This window comes from Theropithecus gelada, chromosome 1 (genome assembly GCF_003255815.1).
Source record: "Theropithecus gelada isolate Dixy chromosome 1, Tgel_1.0, whole genome shotgun sequence".
In the NCBI taxonomy this organism is placed as follows: domain Eukaryota; kingdom Metazoa; phylum Chordata; class Mammalia; order Primates; family Cercopithecidae; genus Theropithecus; species Theropithecus gelada.
The window spans coordinates 50,461,987-50,484,498 of NC_037668.1; the positions used below are offsets into that span (position 1 = coordinate 50,461,987).

Sequence of the window (22,512 nt, forward strand, 5' to 3'; positions counted from 1 at the left end):
GAGTCTTGCTCTGTTGCCCAGGCTGGAGTGCAATGGCACAATCTCGGCTCACTGCAACCTCCGTCTCCCGGGTTCAAGCGTTTCTCCTGTCTCAGCCTCCCGCATAGCTGGGATTACAGGTGCCCTCCACCATGCCCGGCTAATTTTTGTATTTTTAGTAGAGATGGAGTTTCACCATGTTGGCCGGGCTGGTCTCGAACTCCTGACCTCAAGTGATCCGCCCGCCAAGGCCTCACAAAGTGCTGGGATTACAGGTGTGAGCCACCGCCTCCGGTTGCTTAGGTTGATTTTTATAAGACAAAATACAAGCCCATATTTTGTTTTAGATTCAACAGGCACAAAAGTACTGTTTCAATGCTGAAATTTTTGGTTGCCTGTTAAAGTTTCTAAATGCTTACTCTTAATGCCTGTACTTAATCCTTCCTCCCCCATAGATGTGGAGAAATTTGAATTTCCGGCTGTGGTCCGCGGACCAAACTTTGAGTAGTACCACCCTACTCCACTTTGCCAACTACCTGGGTTCTCCAACAGGCATCCCCACAGCCTCCCCTTCCAAACCTCACTCTAGAAAGCTGGGAGGCCAGGGGTAGGGGGTTCCAGGCCGAGCCCGGGGTCACTGGTTCTTGAACACAGGCTTGCGCTGCAGCCGCAGCACTCTGTACGTGTTGAGGCCGGGCACGTCGAAGCCGGGTGACAGCCCGTGGTGATCCAAGGGGTAGAAGTTGACCAGCTGCCCGTGCTGGGCCTCCAGCGAGAGCCATGTGTCGCCGAGTGGCAGTGCGCAGGGGAACTCGCGGGCCACGTGCAGCTGGAAGACGCGGCCGTGCAGGTGGCGCAGCGCCAGGGTGCGGAACGCTGGGGGCACCAGCGCCTCCACTCGCGGCCCGAACTGGCGCAGGCGCAGCTCGCCCGCCGGCCCGACTCGCACCTCGTAGAAGGTGAGGTTAGCGAAGGTGAAGTAGCCGGCGAAGGGGTGCGCGCTGGGCGGCGGGGCCGGGCCGGGCTCGGCCTCCCGGAGGGCGCGCTCCAGGGCGGGCAGGAGCTCATCGTAGGCCCGCGCCACCAGGTCGGGCCCGGGCGGCCGCGGCCCTGCCAGCAGCAGCACCAGGCCCAGGCGCAGCGGCGGCACCAGCGAGAAGGTGGCGGCGTAGCCGTCCAGGTCGCCGTCCTTGCGCACCACACGGTAGCCCCGCTGCGCGTGGAACTCCCACGGCGTGCCCGTCTCGTTGGCGAAGTAGGCGCCCGGGCAGGCCAGCAGCGGCGCCAGCAGCGTCTTGGCCGCGTCGGGCCGCAGGAGCCGCCGGGGCCCGCCGCCCAGGAGCGCCACGGCCAGCTTGGCCAGGTCGGCAGCGGTGGAGTACATCTGGCCCGACGGCCGGTACCAGCCCAGGTCATAGAGTGGAGCCGGCCGCCCGCTGCCGTAGAAGCCCGCGGCCAGGCGCGCGCGCACTGCGGGCGTGAGGTCGAAGCCCGTGTCTGCCATCCCCAGCGGCTCCAGCACGTTCTCCGAGACCCAGCGCTGGTAGTCGCCCTGGGCGGTGTGAGCTGCCAGGACGTGGGCCAGGAGCGAGAAGGCCAGCGTGCTGTAATGGCACCTGGAAGGAAAGCAGTGTCAACTGGGATGGGGCCCCTCCTCACCTGCCCACACTGTCTGAAATGCCACCAGTTTCATGGGACTGGGGTAGGGGCTGGGAAGGAACCTGCTCCCCTACATCCCAGGTGGTCAGACCTGGAAGAGACTTTGGAGCATTGACTCTAACTCTCTCTTCTACCTCTGGGAAGACCAAGGCCCAGAGAGGGGCAGGAAATTGCCCGGGGTCATACAGCAGGTTGGAAGAGGGGTGGGCTCAGCGGTGCACCTGGGAAAGTTGTCACACAAATCTTATTGGTCCTTCACACTTTAGTATGATTTACCTTATCTAATGGAAAATTAAAGGCTTACACTGCTCTGGGGAAACAAAAATGATAGTGACCATGTATGAGGCAAGGTCTCACCCCTCCCTTCTTCCAGGCTGCGGGAGACACCAGTAACCAGCAAGAGGCCTCTTTTCTTTCCCAGAGCAAATACAGTTTCAGAATCTCTAAAATAGTGCCTCAGAAAGGTGCAAGGATGGGTGAAAATTCACAAATTCTACGAGGCATTCCTGAACTCTAGGCCAACTTCCTTATTTTTGCAGATGAGGAAGATTAGTTAGATGAGTTTCACAGAGATAAAGTGCATCACCCAAGGTCACACTGCAGTAAGTTATTTGCAGAGCTGAGAGGAGGACTCCAGCCTGAAGATGTCCAAGCATCTCCTCTCTCTGCATCACCTGGATCATTTCTTCCTTAAGGGAAGTGGGTCCTGAGGTTCAGCATTTGGAGAAGCAGAGGGACAAATTTGGAAAAGGGTCACTGACCGGAGGCTCAGAAGGGGGCCCCTGAAGCCGGGGAGTGCCAGCTGTCCTCTTTCCAGCCCCACAGCCCCACTGCTCCCAGAGTGGGGCTTCTCTGTTCAGTGGCCACCCAGCTACCCACTCCTTGTCTGGTCAGTAACCCATTTATTTCCAACCTGGCAAAATCTGTATTCACCTTGCTTATTTGCTCAGTGTCTCCCTCACAAGAGTGCAAACTCCACGAGGAGCAAACTGGGTGTTTAGCACCTTCTGGGCAAAGTAGGTGCTCAATAAGGTGAATGGAAAAAACATTCCATTCGAACAGAACAGGATTCTGGGCCCAGCTCTCCCCTGCCTTGCTGGCCTCCCCTCTCTAGGCCTTGGCCTTTCCAGCTGGGGAGCAGGTCTGTCCTGGCTCTGACCACCTAGGATGAGGTGATGTGGGCTCTTTCTCAGGCAGCTGTGTCTCCCCAGGAGGCTCCTAACGTGAGGCTGGGCATCAAATTATCCTCCTTACCTGGTTCCCGGGTCCACCACCAGCACATCATCCTTGAGCAGGTTCAGGGCCTCCTGGGTGCTGCCCTTCCATAGCAGCGAAGTGGAGCGCAGCCTTCTGGGCAGCCCTATGGAGGAGCAGTGGTCAGACTTACCGGGCCTGGCTGAGGGTGGGATGGTGGGCCCCTGGGTGCACTCCCTCCCCACCTTCCGTGAGTTGAGAGATAACAACAACAAATCGGCTTTTTGAAAAAGAAAATCAGCCTAGCGTGGACTCCAGTCCTGCCTTCTCCTCCTGCCTGTGTGTCACTGGGCAGGTCACTGGGCCTCTCTGAGCCCCAGTCCTTCATCTGTAATATAAGGGAAATAATCCTTGTATCCAAGGGCTGATTAGATTAGATTAGATAAAATGTTTAATATGGTGCCTGGCACATACTAACTGCTCAAAAAATAATTGCTATCATCAACTATAGAAAGTTTGGGGCCGGGCGCAGTGGCTCATATCTGCAATCCCAGCACTTTGGGGGGCAAAGGTAGGCAGATTGCCTGAGGTCAGGAGTTGCAGATCAGTCTGGCCAACATGGTGAAACACCGTCCCTACTAAAAATACAAAAAAAGTAACTGGATGTGGTGGCGGGCACCTGTAATCCCAGCTACTCAGGAGGCTGAGGCAGGGGAACTGCTTGAACCAGGGAGGTGGAGGTTGCAGTGAGCCAAGATCATGCCAATGCACTCCAGCCTAGGCGACAGAGCAAGACTCCATCTCAAAAAAACAAACAAAAAAAAGAGTTGGTCCAGGTGGGGTGGCTCACGCCCGTAATCCCAACACTTCGGAGGCTGAGGCGGGAGGATCACCTGAGGCCTGGAGATTGAGACAAGCCTGGGCACCATAGCAAGACCCCATCTCTACAAAAAGTAAATAATTAGCTGGACTTGGTAGCACGTGTCTATAGTCCTAGCTTCTTGGGAGGCTGAGGCAGGAGGACTGCTTGAGCCCAGGAGGCCAGGTTGCAGTGGGCCATATTCATGCCACTGCACTCCAGCATGGGACACAGACTGAGACCCTGCCAAAAGAAGAAGAAGGAGAAGGAGAAAGAGGAGGAGGAGGAAGGAGCCCTAGTTCTGAGTGTGGGAGTGACACCTACCACATCCATTGACTAACACTCAGGCCTGAACACACTTTGTAAAAAGAGGACGCCGTGGGCACTTGAGGGATTCCTACTTTTTTGGGTTGATGGGTTTATGACTGCAGATATGACCAATCAAAGGCATTTGGGGCAGGGCAGACCGTACCTGCCTTCTCCTGCGTGGCTGTGTCAATCACAGCGAAACACAGCACCCCTCCCTCTAATGGCCAACAGAGGGTCCTTCAGAAGCTTTCAGAGCAATCCCTCCACATCCACCTTGCTTTGTTCCTGATCCTGCCCTGCCCAATTCCTGTGCCCTGGCTTCATCTTCCAGTGCCAACCTGCTCCCGCCCCCAACCTTGTTGACTTCATCTTGACTTGTTATCACAGCTTTATGATTATAAAATAATTTATTTTAATAAGTAATTAATTTACATGATTCAAGATTCAAAGGAAATCAAAGAGCATACAATGAAAAATTTTCCTCTTACCCTTCCCCCTAGCTACCCATTTCCCCTCCCTGGAGGCAACCTAATGTTTCCATCTCTTTAGCTCCCTTCCAAAGATATTTGATGCATATATAAGCTAATATATACACTAAATATTATATATAATATATATTATATATAAGCTAATACATATATGTGTGTTATATAATATGTACATTACACTTATATTCATATACACATATCCATTATATATGTATATATTATTTTAATTATTTATATGGTAGCATATACAATATGCTGTTACACGCTTTTTTCCTACTTAGTATTCTCTCTTATTCCATCTCAGTACACGCAGAACATGATTATCCTTTTTTTAGGGCTATATAGTGTTTGATTGTACAGCTGTGTCATAGTTCATTTAGCCACTCCCATATTGATGGACATTTAGGTTGTTTCAGTCTTCTGCTATTACAAACAGTGCTGTAGTGATCAACTGTGTATTGTACATCCTCCATGCAAGACATGGGTGAGTACATCTATAAGAGAATTTCCTAGAAGTGAAATTGCTGAGTCAAGGGGGACATACGTTTTAAATTGTGATATTACCAGTTGCCCTCCATACGGCTGCACCAATTTAAATTCCCAGCATTGATGGGTAAGAAGGCCTGTTTTACCAAGACCTCACTAACTCAGGGCGTCCATCATGTTCATCTTTGCCAATCTAATGAGGGAAAACATATCTCATTATAGTTTTAATTTATATTTATGTTGTTGTGAATGAAGTTGAGCATCTTTTAATATGTCTTAATATTCCTTTTTTTTTTTTTTTTTTTTGAGACAGTGTTTCTCTCTAGTCACCCAGGCTGGAGTGCAATGGCGCCATCTCAGCTAACTGCAACCTCCACCTTCCAGGTTCAAGCAATTCTTCTGCCTCAGCCTCTAGAGTAGCTGGGATTATAGGCGCAAGCCATCATGCCTAGCTAATTTTTTGTATTTTTAGTAGAAACAGGGTTTCACCATGTTGGCCAGGCTGGTCTCAAACTCCTGAGCTCAGGTGGTCCGCCTGCCTCGGCCTCCCAAAGTGCTGGGATTAAAGGTGTGAGCCACCACGCCCAGCCCTTAATATTCTTTTTTTTTTTTATACTTCAAGTTCTAGGGTACATGTGCACAACGTGCAGGTTTGTTACATATGTATACATGTGCCATGTTGGTGTGCTGCACCCATTAACTTGTCATTTACATTAGGTATATCTCCTAATGCTATCCCTCCCCCCTTCCCCCTACTCCTAGCCCTTAATATTCTTAAGAGTATTTTCTGTCAGCTGTCAATTCTGTTCCTCTCCTTTACCCATTTTTCTGTTGGGCTGTCGGTCTTTGTAATAATTTGTAGGTGACTTTTATGTATTAAGGGAAATTAGGTCTTCCTTGTAGAATTGTTTACAAATATAGCCTTTTGTTTTTAGAGAACGGATCTTACTATGTCATCAGTCATAGCTCAGTGCAGCCTTCAACTCCTGGGCTCAAGTGATCCTCCCACCTCAGCCTCCCAAATAGCTAAGACTACAGGTGTGTACCCACCATGCCTGGGCTGTTTTTAAAAATTTTTAGAGATATGGTCTTACTATGTTGCCCAAACTGGTTTAGAACTCCTAGGCTCCTCCCACCTCGGCTTCCCAAAGCACTGGGATGACAGGCATGAGCCTCTGAGCCTGTCCTCATATTGACTCGTTGACTTGCTCTTGCCTTCTCAACTTTATTTTGACCTGCATTGATGGGTAAGACCTGCCAACTCATCTTGATATTTCTACTTGATCTAAATGTCCAGGCTTCAGTTCAGTTTTTACCTCTAGAGATGTTTCTTTCCTTGGCCCACCACCCACGTCCCGTGAGTGGGACATAGGGCCAGTTCAGAAAGCAGAGCCAAGACTGAGCCCAGCCTGGCTGGATGAGAACCTGCTCCTCAGCTTCCCCACCTGAAATGGTTTGGGTTAGCCTGAGTCAGCTCTGAGACTCACCTGAGAGCTGGCTGGCCATCCTTCGAAGGGTGACAGGCGAAGGCCTTGGAGCGGGGCCCACCTGCTCCAGCCTGTCCATCAGGCCCTGCTGTTCGGGGGCTGATGCCAGGCCCAGCGGGTTGTTAATGGTGAAGGTGCTGGCGTACCGCTCCAGAGGGTCATCTAGGGAGGCCACAATGCCCTCCTCCCACAGACGGTACAGCATGAGAACGGGAAAGATCTTGGAGATGCTGGAGATCCTAGGTAATGTGGGGAACACAAGGGGTCAAAGGGCATCCTGTTGGTCCCACAACCCACCTCCTGCCCCCAGTCTGCAACTTTTTAGTATTCTAGAAAAGCACTGCATCCCTGCTTAAGTCAACATTTCCAACAGAAATTAACCAGCCTCTGTGGAGCTGCCTTTGGGATGCTTGAGAACATAACCAGAAGCCGAGGGGCTGAGGTGAGATGGATACCCTGTGCCAGGCTCTTTTCCAGCCATTTCTCATTCAAGGACAGACCTGGGTTTGGATGGTGCCTCTGCCTCTCACTGGTCATGTGGCCTTGGGCAAGTTTCTAGACCCATCTACGATTCAGTTTCATTGCCTGCTTCACCAGTTGTATTAATAAAAGGATGGAACGAGGTTGTGCATGCAGAGTGCCTGTCTACATACCTGGGAGGTGGTAAGTGCTCAATACATGATAGCACATAGAGCTATCGGCCCCATGCCTGGCACAGAGCAGGTGCAGTTTAAGTGCAATTCCCTTTGGACTCCTGTAAAACCCACAGTGTCCCCAGGAACAAATGTGTTCACTCTGCATCATGAGCTTTGAGGATCCTGCAGGCAGCACGCAGGAGGGGAGACTCCATGTATGCAACTGAATATCTCCAGCTGTTTCTGTCTGGGCCACTGCTGCCACTTGAAGGGACCTGCAGCAAGGACTCAGGAACTGGTTATGGCTCCTTTGTGGCACATGATCAGGGTTGGGGGGATGGGCACAAGGTAGCCTTTTCTAATTTGGGAGGTTTAGGGCTAAGGTTCTTTCCAGAAGGGATTCCTTCCTGACCTTTTACCCCTGTGATGTAACATTGGGCACTCACTGGTCCTCTCTGGACTTCAGTCTCCTCTTCTATAAAATTGTCAAGACTTCATAATAGGTCCTGGCAGATTAGACCCCAGCCATGATTCTCTTCAGTATCCTTATCTCCTAGGTCCCCCTTGCCCTCCCATCCCTTACCCCTCCACAGGACCCTAGAGATCGCCCAGCTGACCTGTACATGGTGTACTCATTGGGGGCCCCAGAAGCCGGGTCTGAGCCATTCTTCTTCCCAAAGTTCCCTGTCCAGAGCACAGTATCATTGTGGATGACAACTGCAGACATGGCAGCCACGCCTGGGGCAGACATTGCCTGGCGCAGGATGTGGTCCACCTTGAGGGAGAAGAACGGGTGCAGTGACAGGACCCCTGCCCTCACCCTCAGTAATCATCCTGCACAGCCACCCTCTTCCACAGTCACACCCTGCATGCAGCACCCCAGGGAGCCTCCAAACCATGCCCCATGGGCTGGGGTCCCCACGGTTGGGCTTCTTCATAAGATGTTCTCTCAAAGAAACAGTCTCTTAACAAAATTCAAAAGGAGAGGGGATTAAAACGACTGCTTTAAGGCCAGGCATGGTGGCCCATGCCTGTAATCCCAGCACTTTGGGAAGCCAAGGCGCACAGATCACCAGAGGTCAGGAGTTCGAGGCTAGCCAGGCCAACATGATGAAACCCTGTCTCTACTAAAAATACAAAAAATTAGCTGGGCATGGTGGCAGGCACCTGTAATCCTAGCTACTTGGGAGTCTGAGGCAGGAGAATCACTTGAACCCAGGAGGCGGAGGTTGCAGTGAGCCAAGATCTCGCCACTGCACTCCAGCCTGGGCAACAAGAGCGAAACTCCGTCTCAAAAAAAAAGAACTACTGCTTTAGTCAAACCCATATCTGATGCCCTAGAAAACCTCCAATAGGTCTAGCCTGAACCCCTAGTGTTGGGGAATTCACTATTAATACAGGGCCCCTAGGCCCTCTTTGCACATCTGTTTGGTTATTTATTTATTTATTTTATTTTATTTTTAGATGAAGTCTCACCCTGTCACCCAGGCTGGAGTGCAATGGCTCAAGCACAGCTCACCGCAGCCTCGATCTCCCAGGCTCAAGTGATCCTCCCACCTCAATCTGTGGAGTAGCTAGGAGTACAGGCACATGCTACCACACCCAGTTCATTTTTTAATTTTTTTGTAGAGATGGCATCTCACTATGTAGACCAGGCTGGTCTCCAACTCCTGACCTCAAGCAGTCCTCCCACCTCGGCTTCCCAATGTGCTGTGATTACAGGTGTGAGCCGCCTCACCTAGCCTGAACATTGATTGAAAATACCTCATAACTTTCAATGTTGAAGTGCAATGATGATGATAACAGCTGACATTTATTGGACATTTAGAATGTGCCAGGCATGGCAAAAGTGATTTTCATACATTGTCTCCTTTCATCCTCATTAGTCAATGCTAATTTCTACCCATTTTACAGATGAGAAATGAGAGCCTGTGAGTTAGGAGGTGATTTGCCCAAGTGGCTACTGGCTGATGGAATCAAGATTGGAACCCTGTGCTAAGTCCAGCCCCACTTCTTTTTTTGTTGTTTTGGTTTTTGGTTTTTGGTTTTTTGAGACCAGAGTCTCACTCCGTTGCCCAGGTTGGAGGGCAGTGGCATCATCTCCACTCACTGCAGCCTCTGCTTCCCAGGTTCAAGCTATTCTCCTGCCTCAGCCTCCTGAGTAGCTAGGATTACAGGCATGCACCACCACGTGCGGCTAATTTTTGTATTTTTAGTAGAGATGGGGGTTTCACCATGTTGGTCATGCTGGTCTCTAACTCCTAACCTCAGGTGATCCATCCACCTACGCCTCCCAAAGTGCTGGGATTACAGGCGTGAGCCACTGCAGCTGGTCCCTATGTCTTAATTAACCTCCAGACCACCTTGCCAAGTGATTTTACATATCCTTGGCTGAGCTCAGTCCACCTCCACTTTCCATCCCTGCACTAACTTTGCCCTTCTTTTTTTGTTTTGTTTTGTTTTGTTTTGTTTTGTTTTTTGTTTTTTGTTTTGAGACAGAGTCTCCCTCTGTCACCCTGGCTGGAGTAAAGTGGCACAATCTCAGCTCACTGCAACCTCCACCTCCTGGGTTCAAGAGTTCTCCTGCCTCAGCCTCCTGAGTAACTGGGATTACAGGCATGGACCACCATGCCCAGCTGATTTTTTTATATTTTTAGTAGAGACAGGCTTTCACCATGTTGGTCAGGCTGGTCTTGAACTCCCGACCTCATGATCCACCCATCTCGGCCTCCCAAAGTGCTGGGGTTACAGGTGTGAGCCACCGCGCCCGGCTCTAACTTTGCCTTTCTGAGCCTCTGTCTCCTCCTCTATAGATAGGGATTCATGAGGAATGCATATAAGTGGTTACGTGGCAATCACACATACCAGGTGCTCAACAGAAGGCAGCATGGTTATTATTGTTGCTTTTTTGAAAATGTGCTACAACTCCTGAAAGCCACATAGCACCCTTCTGTTCTCTCTCCTTCACAAAAACCTTTCAGGTATTGGCAAGCAGTGATTTTGTCTCTGCATTGGCCCACGCTTTCTCTTCTCGGGACTCAACAGCCCTTTCCCTTTAACTGTTCCTCGGATGACAGTTTCGAGTCTCCCCCACCATGCTGCGGCTCATATACTTCTGATCATGTTTCACTTGTCTCCATGTCTCCCAAGGTGGGTGACCCAAGTGGCTGGGGTCTGACTGGCACAGACTAGAGCTGACTGACACCTCCCTCTAGGGTTTGGCCATCCTGCAATGGTAAATGTTGTGCTGGGGGGGCATGGAGTGTTTAATAGTATCACGGTGGCCTCTGCAATACGGGCTCTGTCATCCTCTCCTGTCTCAGCTTCCCTACCTCCCACCTATGGCCTCTCAGTTCTCTGTATGTGTCATGTACTTTCTGCAGCCTCCAGGCCCTTGCACGTGCTGTTCCATCTGTCTGGAGCACACCTCTCCATCCCCAGGCTCCTTCACCATGCACATGTCATCTGGGCATCTGCTACTTGTTCACATCTCAGCCTAGACACCACTTCCTCCAAAAGCCCTCCCTAACTCTAAGACCTGTTCCTTTGTGCCTCCAAAGTCTTCTAAACTTTTCTTACCCTCATTCTTGCCCCAGGGTTATAAACGTTTGGTAGCTTCACTGTTTCTCTCACTTCCAGATTAGTAATTTCTTGAGAGCAGGTCAGTGTCTTCTTCCTGCCATATCTATAGTGCCTAGCACAGAGTAGATGCTCAAGAAATACATGTTGGATGGATGGATGGATGAATGAATGAATGAATGAATGCCACTGCCAGCTCAGAAGGACTGCCCTCCCCTTCATCACCCAGGCCCAGCCCACATGCCCAGTTCCCTCCTGGGTCATCACTGACCTTTTCCAGGGCCTCCTTCAACACGGGGAGTGGGTGGGCCAGGGGCACAGGCTCAGGGTGCCGGGGGCACATCCTCACAGGGGCAGAGGTCTCCACTGGTCCCAGGGAACCTGGAGGGAACATCACATGGTGAGGAGGGGACAGAGATCAGGATAGGAATCTAGGGGGAAAGTGGCAGCAAGGGCCAGAGCAGTGCCTCGAGGACAGCCCTCCCCAGCCAAGCCAAGCCAGGGGATATCAGGGTGCAGAGACCAGCCATAGCCCCTGAGGGGCCTATGGAGCAGCATGTGTCCTTGGGGAGGAGGCACAGCCCTGCAGGCCACAACCACTACTGGTTGGTGGTCACTGTACTCCCCTCTCTCTTGCTTAACAAATTTCCCATCTCCCTGTGGTCAGTGGACTTAGACCATTCTGGCTGCGTGGGGCAGGCTCAGCCATGTCTGTCTGTCTGTCTGACTTGCCTTCACCCTGATTATGTGTTTGGATGGACTTCGAGCCCGCTTAGGATCCAGGCCTAAACCACAGCGACAACTTATTCTCTCACCAGAGCTAAGCATCGGGGCTTTGGGGTCCTGAGTCAGTTCTGCCTTTGTCCGGGTGTATGACTTCCTCGGCACCTCAGGGGAGAAGGTGAGGTGCTGGCAGGGCAGGATTCAGGCTGTGATATCATCACAGCAGCACCCAAGCCTTTTCCTCTAAGTCTGGATGGGGTGTGAAGGAGGATGAGCACCCTCCAGGACTATTAATACATCCTCCTTGTCTTCCACTGCACCCTGAGACTCCACCCAAAACTGAGACAAGGTCCCTGCGGTAGGTTTCATATGACCATAAATTCTTTTTTTTTTTTCTTTTTTTTTTTTTTTTTGAGACAAGAGTCTCACCCTGTTGCCCATGCTGGAGTGCAGTGGTGCAGTCTCAGCTCACTGCAACTTTTGCCTCCCGGGTTCAAGCGATTCTCCTGCCTCAGCCTCCCAAGTAGCTGGGACTACAGGCGTGCACCACCACGCCCGGATCATTTTTGTATTTTTAGTAAAGCCAGGGTTTCATGATATTGGTCAGGCTGGTCTTGAACTCCTGACCTCAGATGATCCACCCGCCTCCGCCTCTCAAAGTGCTGAGATTACAGGCAGTGCTCAGCCATATGACGATAAATTCTGTCAGCTCCTTCCACCTTCGAAGCTGGCTGGCTTTGTGGCTGGCCAAAAGAATGAGGCGGAACAAATTGCCACCTGCCTAGGCTAGACCTTACGGGGCTTACTCCCTGCGAACACTGCCACCTTGTGGACGGATCTGGGATAGCGGCCTTGAGAGCGAGAGTCCACGCTGAGGGAGAGGTCGGTCCCTCCTCCACCCACCACCCCGCCCCCTAAGCTGACTTGCCCGCTGCACCGGAAAGAGCCCAGGCTAGACCAGCAGCAGAGCTACCAGCCAGCCCACAGAATTATGGGAAATAATCACTTGCTTTGTCTGAAGCCAGTAGGCTTTGGGGTGATTTATTACTTAGCAATAGATAACTGACACAGTCCCAAACAGGAAAATTACAAACCTTAGGGAGGATTTCTCAACAACCCCATGACATGGGTTTCACAGAATAGGGTGGTCCCAGCTACAGCCTAGGCTTTGTTCAGCCTGGGACCCAGGTAGGGGCTGGTGTCGACAGTGGTGCTCCTCCCACTTTAACTGGAAAACAGAGGGCCTGGTAGGCATCACTAGCAGTGGTGGCTCCTTTATTGAGCCTTGACCCACCCAGGAAGGAGAGGCTCCAAGGCTTGGCAGCTGCTGCCCCTGAACACCTGTGAGTTGTTCCTATTGAGGTCTTACACACAGCTGCAGGAAAGTCTTGAAAGGGGGCTAGAGCCCGGAGATTCCATCATGGTGATCAAAGGCAGAGGAAGGGAAACACCATTTGCTGTTTCTTTGGTGTCCTTGAATTTTACCCCCAAACTGGGTGTCTTGAAGAACCCCAGTGGCATCAGGATCTTCATTTTATACACGAGGGCATCAAGGCACAGAGAGGCCACAAGACTGTCCCAAAGATGCACAGCTAGTAACAGCTGGACTCAGAATGGAGGCCAGAGCTTCTGAGTCTAAATCTTATGGTCCTTACCTACACCCTAGAATCATGGTGGCAGCTCGAAGCCCAGGAGGACCCAGAGGGGCTATGGGGAGGAACTCTAGGCTGTCTCTGCACTCACCGGTCTTCAGCTTGGGGAGATGATACTGCCACAGGAAACAGCCAGTCATGACCACTGAGAGCAGGCAGAAGAAGCTACAGATGGACGGGAGGAGCCACTTCTTCTTCACTTTCAGTAAGTTGGGCCGCCAGCCAACCTGGGAGAGCAAGGACATAGGGTACAGTCCCCTTGGGGGTCAGAGGGACAGAGGGAAAAGAGGGACCCTAACCCTGGCCCCTCCTAGGCCTCAGTTTAGCCAGATGTCACAAGAGCCCACAACTTTGGATAAACTTCACAGTTGTGAAACCAATGCCCTTCCCAGTGTGACTCTTTCAATAGTTCTGCCCTGCAAAAGCACCCACCCCTCTGCTTGCTGTACCTCCTTCCTCTATGGACTTAGTGAAGTGTTGTAAGACCAGCTGAAATGCCACCTCCTCCAGGAAGATTTCCTCAACTCTCCTGTGTTAGTCTGTTCTCAGGCTGCTAATAAAGGCATACCCAAGACTGAGTAATTTATAAAGGAAAAGGGTTTAATTGACTCACAGTTCAACATGGCTAGGGAGGCCTCAGGAAACTTACAAGTATGGCCCATATTTCATTCTTCTACTTATATAAAATGTCTAGATAGACAACCCATAGAGACAGAAAGTAATTACTGGTTCCAGGGGATGGGGGGTAGCAAGGAATGAAGAGTCACTGCTAATGCCTTTTAGTTTTTTGGGGGGTGATGAAAATGTTCTAAAATTGATTATGGTGCTGACGGCACAATCTTGTAAATATGCTATAACCACTGAATTGTACACTTAACAATGATGAATTTTATGTCATATGAATTATATCTCAATACAATTCCTTGAAAATAATAGTACCTACTTGTATTCAGTTGCAAGGATTGAATGAGTTAATAAATTAGAAGAGTAGCTGGCACATGGTAACACTACATATGTGTTAGCTATTATTGAATGCCTCCTATGTGCTAGCCACTGAGCCAGATATTGAGGATATACTCATGAACAGAAAGGAACTCTTCCCTGCCTTTTGGAGATTTACAGTTTTAGGAGGAGATGGGTGTTAACCAAATATTTCATTAACTCCTCCTTGCCTACCTCCCTTTCTCAAAGGCACCTCTTCCACTTCTGTCCTACAAACGTGGTATTTGTCCCCCTTGCCTCTTCTATCCTCAGTACACACACAATCCCTCGGTGGTGAACTACCAAATCAGAAATGAAAGGAGGCATCACTACAGCTCCTACAGAGAAATATTATGAACAACTATATGCCAATCCATTTGACAGTTTAAATGTGGACAAATTCCCCGAAAGACTCAATCCCCAGGTGATCTCATGCACAAGGACACCAGCCACATGCTAATGGTTTCCGATTCTCCCCTGCCCAGCTCTCTCCCCTCTACTTCAGACTCCCATTTCAACTGCCTGCTGAGCATTTCCACCTGGAAGTCCTCAAGCACCTGGAACTCAACATCAGGAGCAGAAAACTCGCTTGTTTCACCCCCTCCTCCTTCTCTCGTGTTTTCAACATCAGTTCGTGGCACCTGCCTCCACTTAATCATGCTTCAGGGTCTGCCTGGGCCCCTCTATGTCCTTCAATCCCTACCTCCAGTCAGTCATCAAGCCCTCCTGGCCTATTACAATTAGAAAATATTTCAAGGTTACTGAAAAATATACACTGGGCCCAGCGGCTTACTCCTATTATCCTAGCACTTTGGGAGGGCAAGATGGGAGGATCACTTGAGCCCAAGAGTGTGAGACCAGCCTGGGCAACATAGTAAGACCCTTTCTCTACAGAAAAATTAAACATTGGCTGGGTGAAGTGGCTCACACCTGTACTCCTAGCACTTTGAGAGGCCAGGACGGGTGGATCACTTGAGCTCAGGAGTTCAAGACCAGCCTGGGCAACATGGCAAAACCCTGCCTCTACAAAAAATAGAAAAATTAGCCAGGCGTAGTGGTGTGTGCCTGTAATACCAGCTACTCAAGAGACTGAGGTGGGAGAATCACTTGAACCTGGGAAGTGGAGGTTACTGTGAGCCAAGATCACACCATTGCACTCCAGCCTAGTGACAGAGTGAGACCCTGTCTCAAAATAAATAAATATAAAAATAAAAATTAGCTGGGTGTGGTGATACATGCCTATGGTCCCAGCTACCCAGGAGTCTGAGGTGGGAGGATTGTTTGAGCCTGGGAGGTCGAGGCTACAGTGAGCTATGATTGCACCACTACGTGCCAGCCTGGACGATAGAGCAAGACCCTGTTCCTTGCTCTCTCTGTCTCTGTCTCTCTCTCTCTCTCTTTCTCTTTCTCCATATATATATATATACACACACACACACACACACATATATACACACACATATATATACACACACGTATACATATATATAATGGTGCCATATATATATATATATAGAGAGAGAGAGAGAGACTTGTAATGAATTCTTGGGCACTTAACACTCAACTTTGTTGAATCTTAACATTTTATCATAGTTTTCTCATATATTTACATTTTTCAAATATACTATGTAATTACTTATTTACTTTGTTCAGTTTCCCCATCCATAAGGATTGTTGTTTGTTTTGTTTACTGAGGTATTCCCAGTACCCAAAACAGTTCCTGGAACATAGCTGACCCTAATAAATATTTGTTAAATGAATGACTGGATGAAAATAAAACATTCTAGATGGAGTTGAAGCCCTCTGTGTACCTTTCGTGGATCTCAGTCCCTTCCCAGTCTCCCCAAATGTAACACCCATGCTGATCTTGGTGTTTATCATAATTATGCACATGTTTATTCTTTTACTATTTGTTTATGTTTCCATAAATAGCATATAGTATTGTTTTGCACATTTTTGAACGTATATAAATAATTTCATACTGTATAATCCTCCTGCAACTTGCTTTTTATTCAATTAGCTAACTACAGTTCTGGATTATTCATTTTGACTTCTGTAGAGTGTGCTGTTGTATAAACATACTGAGTAGTGTAGTAGTTAGAGCCTGAGGCCAGACTACCTTAAAAACGTGACTATTTTACAGTCCAGTTGGGGATCCTATGCTAAAAGTGAAATTTCTGGGTGGCAAGGTACAGCCATCTTCAACTTAGCCACATACTGTTCTGTTCCTCTCTAAAGCTGTCATTCCAATTTTTACTCATCCCACCTTTGATTCTCATTGCTATTAATATTTTTAATCTGCATCTTCTTGGCGGCTAATAACGTTGAATACCTGTTCATGTGTTTATTGTACGTATTTGGATTTGATTTTCTTCAGTTGGACTATTCTCCTTTGCCTGGTCTTTTTCTATTCTCTTTTCTTTACTTATTAGAGTTCTTCATACACTCTTGTTTGTGGCTTAATTTTCACTCTGTGTTGATAACTTTTGTGGAGAGGTAGAATAGTGTAGTGGTGAATCCATGGCCAGATTGCCTGATCTGCAATCTTAGCTCAGTCACTTACCACTGTGTGACCTTAAGAAAATCAGTTAACTTCTCTGTGCTTCTGTTTCCTCACCTGTAAAATGGGGATGATAATAGTGCCTAACTCATAAATTTGTAAGGATTACATGAGTTAACATATGAAAATAACATTCTCTGACACATCGTAAGCCCTATTAGCTATTACAGTATTTTGGGATTGTTTTGAGACAGTCTCACTCTGTCACCCAGGCTGGAGTGCAGTGATGTGATCAGTTTTTGCATTTTCTGTAGAGACAGGGTCTCACTATGTTGCTCAGGCTGGTCTCAGACTCTTGGGCTCAAGTGATCCTCCCACCTTGACTTCCCAAAGTGCTGGGATTACAGGCGTGAATCACTGTGCCTGGCCAGCTATTACAGTATTTTTGAATAGGAGGGCTTTTGGTTTTGGTTTTGGTTGTTGCCAAATTTATCAGTATTGTCTTTTTGGTTTGCATTGTGTGTATAGTGCATGTGTGTGCTTAAGAAATCTTTCTTTTCACGGAGGTCAGAAATAGAGGTTTTTGTACTGTCACACACAAAAGAATTTTTGGTTATAGAATAAAGTAGGGATCCAATTTTATTTTTCCATATGGATAATCAGTAGTCCGGTACTATTTATTAAATACACCAACCTGTCCCCCACTGACTCGTATGCCAACTCTGAAATATATCAACAGTCTGTACATACAGACATCTGCCTTCTGGGCTCTGTTCCAGGAGAGTCTCGCTGAGTTTATGTTCCATCCCTCCCTGTCCAACCCTGCACTCTCTTCCACAACAAAGATCGCTCACATGATGAGCACAGTGTGCCAGGCTCTGTTCTACAGGAAACAATCTGGCAAGAGAGACTTTCTATGATCCGACTCCGACAAACTCCACCAGCCCATTCCCTGCCCCTCCCCTGGCCCCTGTGTCTTTATGCCCCCACCTACCTCCCGCATCATTGCCCCTCTCTGTACTTTTGCACCTGCCATTCCCTGGGGCTGTGGTTTCCTTTTATCCTTTTCCATCAGACAAACTGTGTTCTTCCCTTAACACCCATAGGCATCTGTGAAGCCTTCTCATTCTCCCCCAGGCAGAGCCACTCATGGTAACTGGCTACTACTGGCTTCTTTGTCTAGCTCCCTGTGAGGTAAGGATTCTTTGCAGCACCAGCAGAGAATTCCCTCCTGGCTCTTAGGCCTTGGACACCTGGTACCCTACCTGGCACTAGCAGGTTCTCAGGAAATTCTTTTGAACTTTACATGGTCCTGCAAGTTGAAAGACTTGGGTTCAAATCTTAGCTCCACCTCATGAGTCAGCTGTAACTCTGAACAAGTCTCTTCCCCTCTGAGCCTCTACTTCTCCAGGTGTTGAAGAGGGTTGGGCTACTTGTAAAGAGTTTACTTTTATATCTGGAAATCTTATGTGATTTCAAAAGTGTCTTTCAGCTGTAGAATCTGGGGTTCTCACTGAAATCATCTTTGGTCATAATATCCAAAGACTGGAAACAACCCAAATTCTCCTCAATTGGTGAGTAAACAGACAAACTCTAGTAAATAGACATCTACACAAGGGAATACTACTCAGCAATGTAAAGGAACGAGCTACTGATACATGCAATAATGTGGATGAACCTTAAAGGCAAGATGCTAAGTGAAATAAGCCAGACTAAATGGCTACAGACTATAGAATACAACTTATAGAACATTCTGGAAAAGGCAAAATGATAGGAACAGAAAACAACTCAGTGGTTGCCTGGGGGTAGGGATGGGGTAGACTACAAAAGAGCAGAAGGGACTTTGGGGAGGTCATGGAACTGTGCTACATGTTTATTGTGGTGGTGGTTATGGGATTGTATACATTTACTGAAACTTATAGAACTCTGGGAGGCCGAGGCAGGAGGATCACTCGAGGCCAGGAGTTCAAGACCAGACTGGGCAACATAGCAAGACTCCGACTGTAAAAAAAAAAAATAGAAAAAAATTGCCAGGTGTGCTGGCATGCACCTGTAGTCCCGGCTACTTGGAAGGCTGAGGTGTGAGGATTGCTTGAGCCCAAGACTTAGAGGCCGTAGTGAGCTATGATGATGCCACTGCCCTCCAGCCTGGGCAACAGAGCAAGACCCTGTCTCAAAAAAAAAAAAAAACAACTCATAGAACTGCACAGATTTTATTTCATGTAGATGATACCTCAATTTTTACAAAATAAAGCCTTTAAAGATCCCAAAAGCACTGGGATTCTCCACCTGTTGGAGGAGTAACCCCAGATACAAAGGAGTGAATGGAAGGCTCTCAGATATTGCTGCAGGATCACATGGAAGATACTCCCCCTAGCATGAACACAGAGCTGCAGGGGCAGTGAGGACCCCTTGGTGGGAAGGCAGCCTGCTATCCCCTAACTGGCACCTAAGGTGTGACCAGCAGATCCTTAGCTTATTTTTAGGTGAAGAATAAAATTCAGAGACGTTAATTGACTTGCTGAGTCCACGGGCAGTGAATGGCAGAGCTGAGATTCAAGCTCTGTAAGATGCACCACCCGCTCCTCCTCAAAATGCAGCGGGGATCTCTTCATCCCCAATTTGCAGCCCTCCTCTGGGGCCCAGCCTCATCTCAAGTCTGTCTCCAATCTCAGGATTTATTCCAACAGACCCGTAGGTGGGTCAGTATTTAATCTCTAAGCTGCTTGCCAGCTGCTCACAGTTTGACTTGCAGTAGCCACTAGAAATCTCTCTCCTTTCCCTTCCCAGCTAGAAAATTGCTGGCAGCAGGGGAGGGCCCAGGAAGAACCAGGCTCTCCCAAACCCCATCTATAACATGGCTCCGCCACCCCCTAACCCCTGCTCCTTCTCAGGTGTTCTGTGCCCCAGTCACCCTCACCTCCTTCCTCATGCTCACAGCCCACTCTGGGACGACTACTCTTTGTCCAGTCATTCATTCAGAAAACAATCCCTGAGGGCTTGCTGTGTGCTGGGCCACATCTGCCCCCGCGGAGCCAGCAGGATGGTGGCATAATCAGACACAAGGGCCTGGGGCCAGGGAAGCAGGACTTGACTCTGGCGCTACCACTCGTTCTGGACAAATGACCTCACCCTTCTGAGTCTCAGTTTTCTCATCTGCATAATGCAGATAACAATTCTTCCTACATCTTATAGGGTTTAGTTGAGAATAAATAAGATAGTGCATGCAAAGCCCATAGAGAGCTGTTCACCAGTTGGTAGCTAGAGGTGTAATAAAGGGCTTCAGGGCTCACAGATACGGATGAGCTCAGCCTAGAGGGAGGGAGGAGGAGGAGAGAGTCATTGAACAGGTAGTTGGGAATGAGCTTGGGTCACTCCAGACAGAGGCCTCTGGGGATGTAAAAAAGGAAGAGTAGTTAGTTTCTGGTTTGTTTTGAGAATTCAGTGAGTTTATGTAAAACATTTGAAACAGTTCCTGGCCTGCAGGTGCAAGCTCTAGAGATGATGATGATGACGATGATGATGATGATGATGAAGGTCATGTGGGGGGGATTTAGCCCAATATTTGAAGCCAGCAGGACAGTGGCATGGTCAGACATGTGTGAGAAGCTGACACATGGTGACGGCTTCTTGGGGCTGTGCCTCACCTGGGTCTTCATTCTCTCCAAGGCATGGAAGATTCTGGCTCTTTGAGGATTCAGGTCTACACCACAGGAGATCCTGTAAGCAGGAAACTGAGTCAGAGGAGTGAAGGCAAAAAGAGGTCCTGAGGGGCTGGCAAAAAGAGAAGGGGAACAGAGAAAAGCTAGAAAACAAGGAGGGTAGCCGAGGATGCAGGGGACCAAAGTAACCCTCCCCTTCACATGTCCCCGCTCCCAGGTGAGACCAGGCTCAGAAACCCCTGCCAGGTGACCCAGCATCCTGGTTTGTCCAGCACTGTCCTGATTTTAGCACCGAAAGTCCTGCATTCCCAGAAACCCCTCAGTCCCAGGTAAACGGGACCGTTGGTCATCCTGTGTGCCCCTGCATTGAATTCCAGCTCCTCTTCCCCCCACCGCCTGCCACCCCCCTAAGCCTGCTCAGAACAATCTGGTTAGGCCCTCAGGCTCTTGGCCACCACTTACCCTCTTCAGAAGGTGCCAGCAAGAACAGGGCAGTTCAGACCCCAGCTTGGCCAACCAGTGCCTCTGGGAGTCCCCTGTGTTCCAGGGAACAGGAATGGCTTCCCAAGCTCTGAGGCACAGGCTTTACCAAGCTCTCCAGGGGCCGGCAGATGTGGCGCCTAATTTCCCCAGCGCTAATCCCCCAGAGAGCCTGCTGCCATGGGGATTAGCTTCTGGGGTCCCCGAGCAGCGGGGAAGCGGGGGAGAGCTGTCAGGGAACACTGGGTAACACCATGTGACCTGAGTGCTCCAGGCTGGTGAAGAAAGGAACGCTCTCTCCAAAAGGAGTCTCTGCCAAACCCAGTGTGGACAAGGGATGTCAGGAGGCCACCAGGGTCACTTCCAGCCGGGAAGGGAAAGGAGAGAGATTTCCAGGCTTGGTCTGACCCCACAAAAGCTCCTCAGGCACCTCTGAGGAACCCAGAGCTCCAAGGAACCAGTTTGAAGACCACTGGGGTCAGCCTAGTTGTGAAACATTCAGATAACCTGGGTTCAAATATTAGTCTGTCACTGCCAGTGTGAGCCTGTGTGACCAGGGATCATAACCTCTTTGCCTCACATCTATAAAGTGGGGACAATAATACCACCTTGGTTAGTGTGCGGGTTAAATGGAATGTACTCATGAAGCAGGCAGCCCAGAACCTGGCACCCAGTAAGTGCTCCATAAAGTCTGGCTTCTTATCATGGACTGGGCTTTTTTTTTTTTTTTTTTTTTTAAAGACAAGGTCAGCTGGGTATGGTGGCTCATGCCTGTAATCCCAGCACTTTGGGAGGCCAAGGCAGGAGGATGGTCTGAACCTAGGCGTTTGACACCAGCCTGGGCAATATAGTGAGATCTCGTCTCTACAAAAAATTGTAAAATGGCCAAGTGTGATGGTGTTGCCCTATAGTCCCAGCTACTCTGGAGGTTGAAGCTGAAGCATTGCTTGAGCCTGGGAGATGAAGGCTGCAGTGAGCCAAGATGAGATTATGTCAGTGCGCTCCATCCTGGATGAGAGAGTGAGACTGTCAAAAAACAAACAAACAAAAAAAAAAAATCGTGCTCTGTCACCTAGGCTAGAGTGCAGTGGTGCAATCAAAACTCACTGCAGCCTCCAACTCCTGAGCTCAAGCAATCCTCCTGCCTCAGCCTCCTGAGTATCTGAGACTACAGGCAGGCACCACTATGCCCAGCTAATTATTATTTTTTAATTGCTTTGGGTACAGATGGGGGTCTTCCTTTTTTGCCCAGCTAGTCTTAAACTCTTGGCCTCAAGCGATCCTCCCATCTCCACCTCCCAAAGTGCTGGGATTATAGGTGTAAACCAAAAATAAAATTCTAAGGCCCCCAACCATCTGAATAGACTTCCTTCTCAGCCAGGGCACTCTTAACGTAACCTGAAAGATCAAAAGACTGGTTTAAGCCTTGATGGGAAGTAAGGGTCAGACATGACTCATCATACTTCTCCAGCATAACATCACATAACAAAGAAAGAAAGAAATCAAAATAGTTTAACCCCAAATATGTTTCCTTGTTATATCTCGAAATTGCCCTGCAAAGTTTGTCTCTTGTGGGAAAAATCTACATTCTGTAGAGAATCCTCTTCCTTTTCTATTTCCAGACCCAGGAGATAATCAACACTCAGGAACCCTTTTAAGTCCCATAGGAAAACATTGTATAACCTATTCTCTCTGAAGCCTGCTGGCTATAAGCTTCCTCTGCACAATAAAACTTTGGTCTTGCCGGGCGCGGTGGCTCAAGCCTGTAATCCCAGCACTTTGGGAGGCCGAGACGGGCGGATCACGAGGTCAGGAGATCGAGACCATCCTGGCTAACCC

At 49.0% G+C, this 22,512-nt stretch overlaps 1 protein-coding gene across 1 annotated transcript; it reads right to left on the bottom strand.

Annotated features, from left to right (window-relative positions):
* Nucleotides 1-613: 613 nt before the first annotated feature.
* Nucleotides 614-20,190, bottom strand: LACTBL1 (lactamase beta like 1). Its single transcript, XM_025369434.1, has 7 exons — nt 20,179-20,190; nt 13,142-13,277; nt 10,947-11,056; nt 7,714-7,871; nt 6,462-6,700; nt 2,893-2,998; nt 614-1,595 (listed from the first exon to the last, which is right to left on the bottom strand). The coding sequence occupies exons 1-7, from the start codon at nt 20,188-20,190 to the stop codon at nt 614-616; spliced, it is 1,743 nt and encodes a 580-aa protein (XP_025225219.1).
* Nucleotides 20,191-22,512: the final 2,322 nt, after the last annotated feature.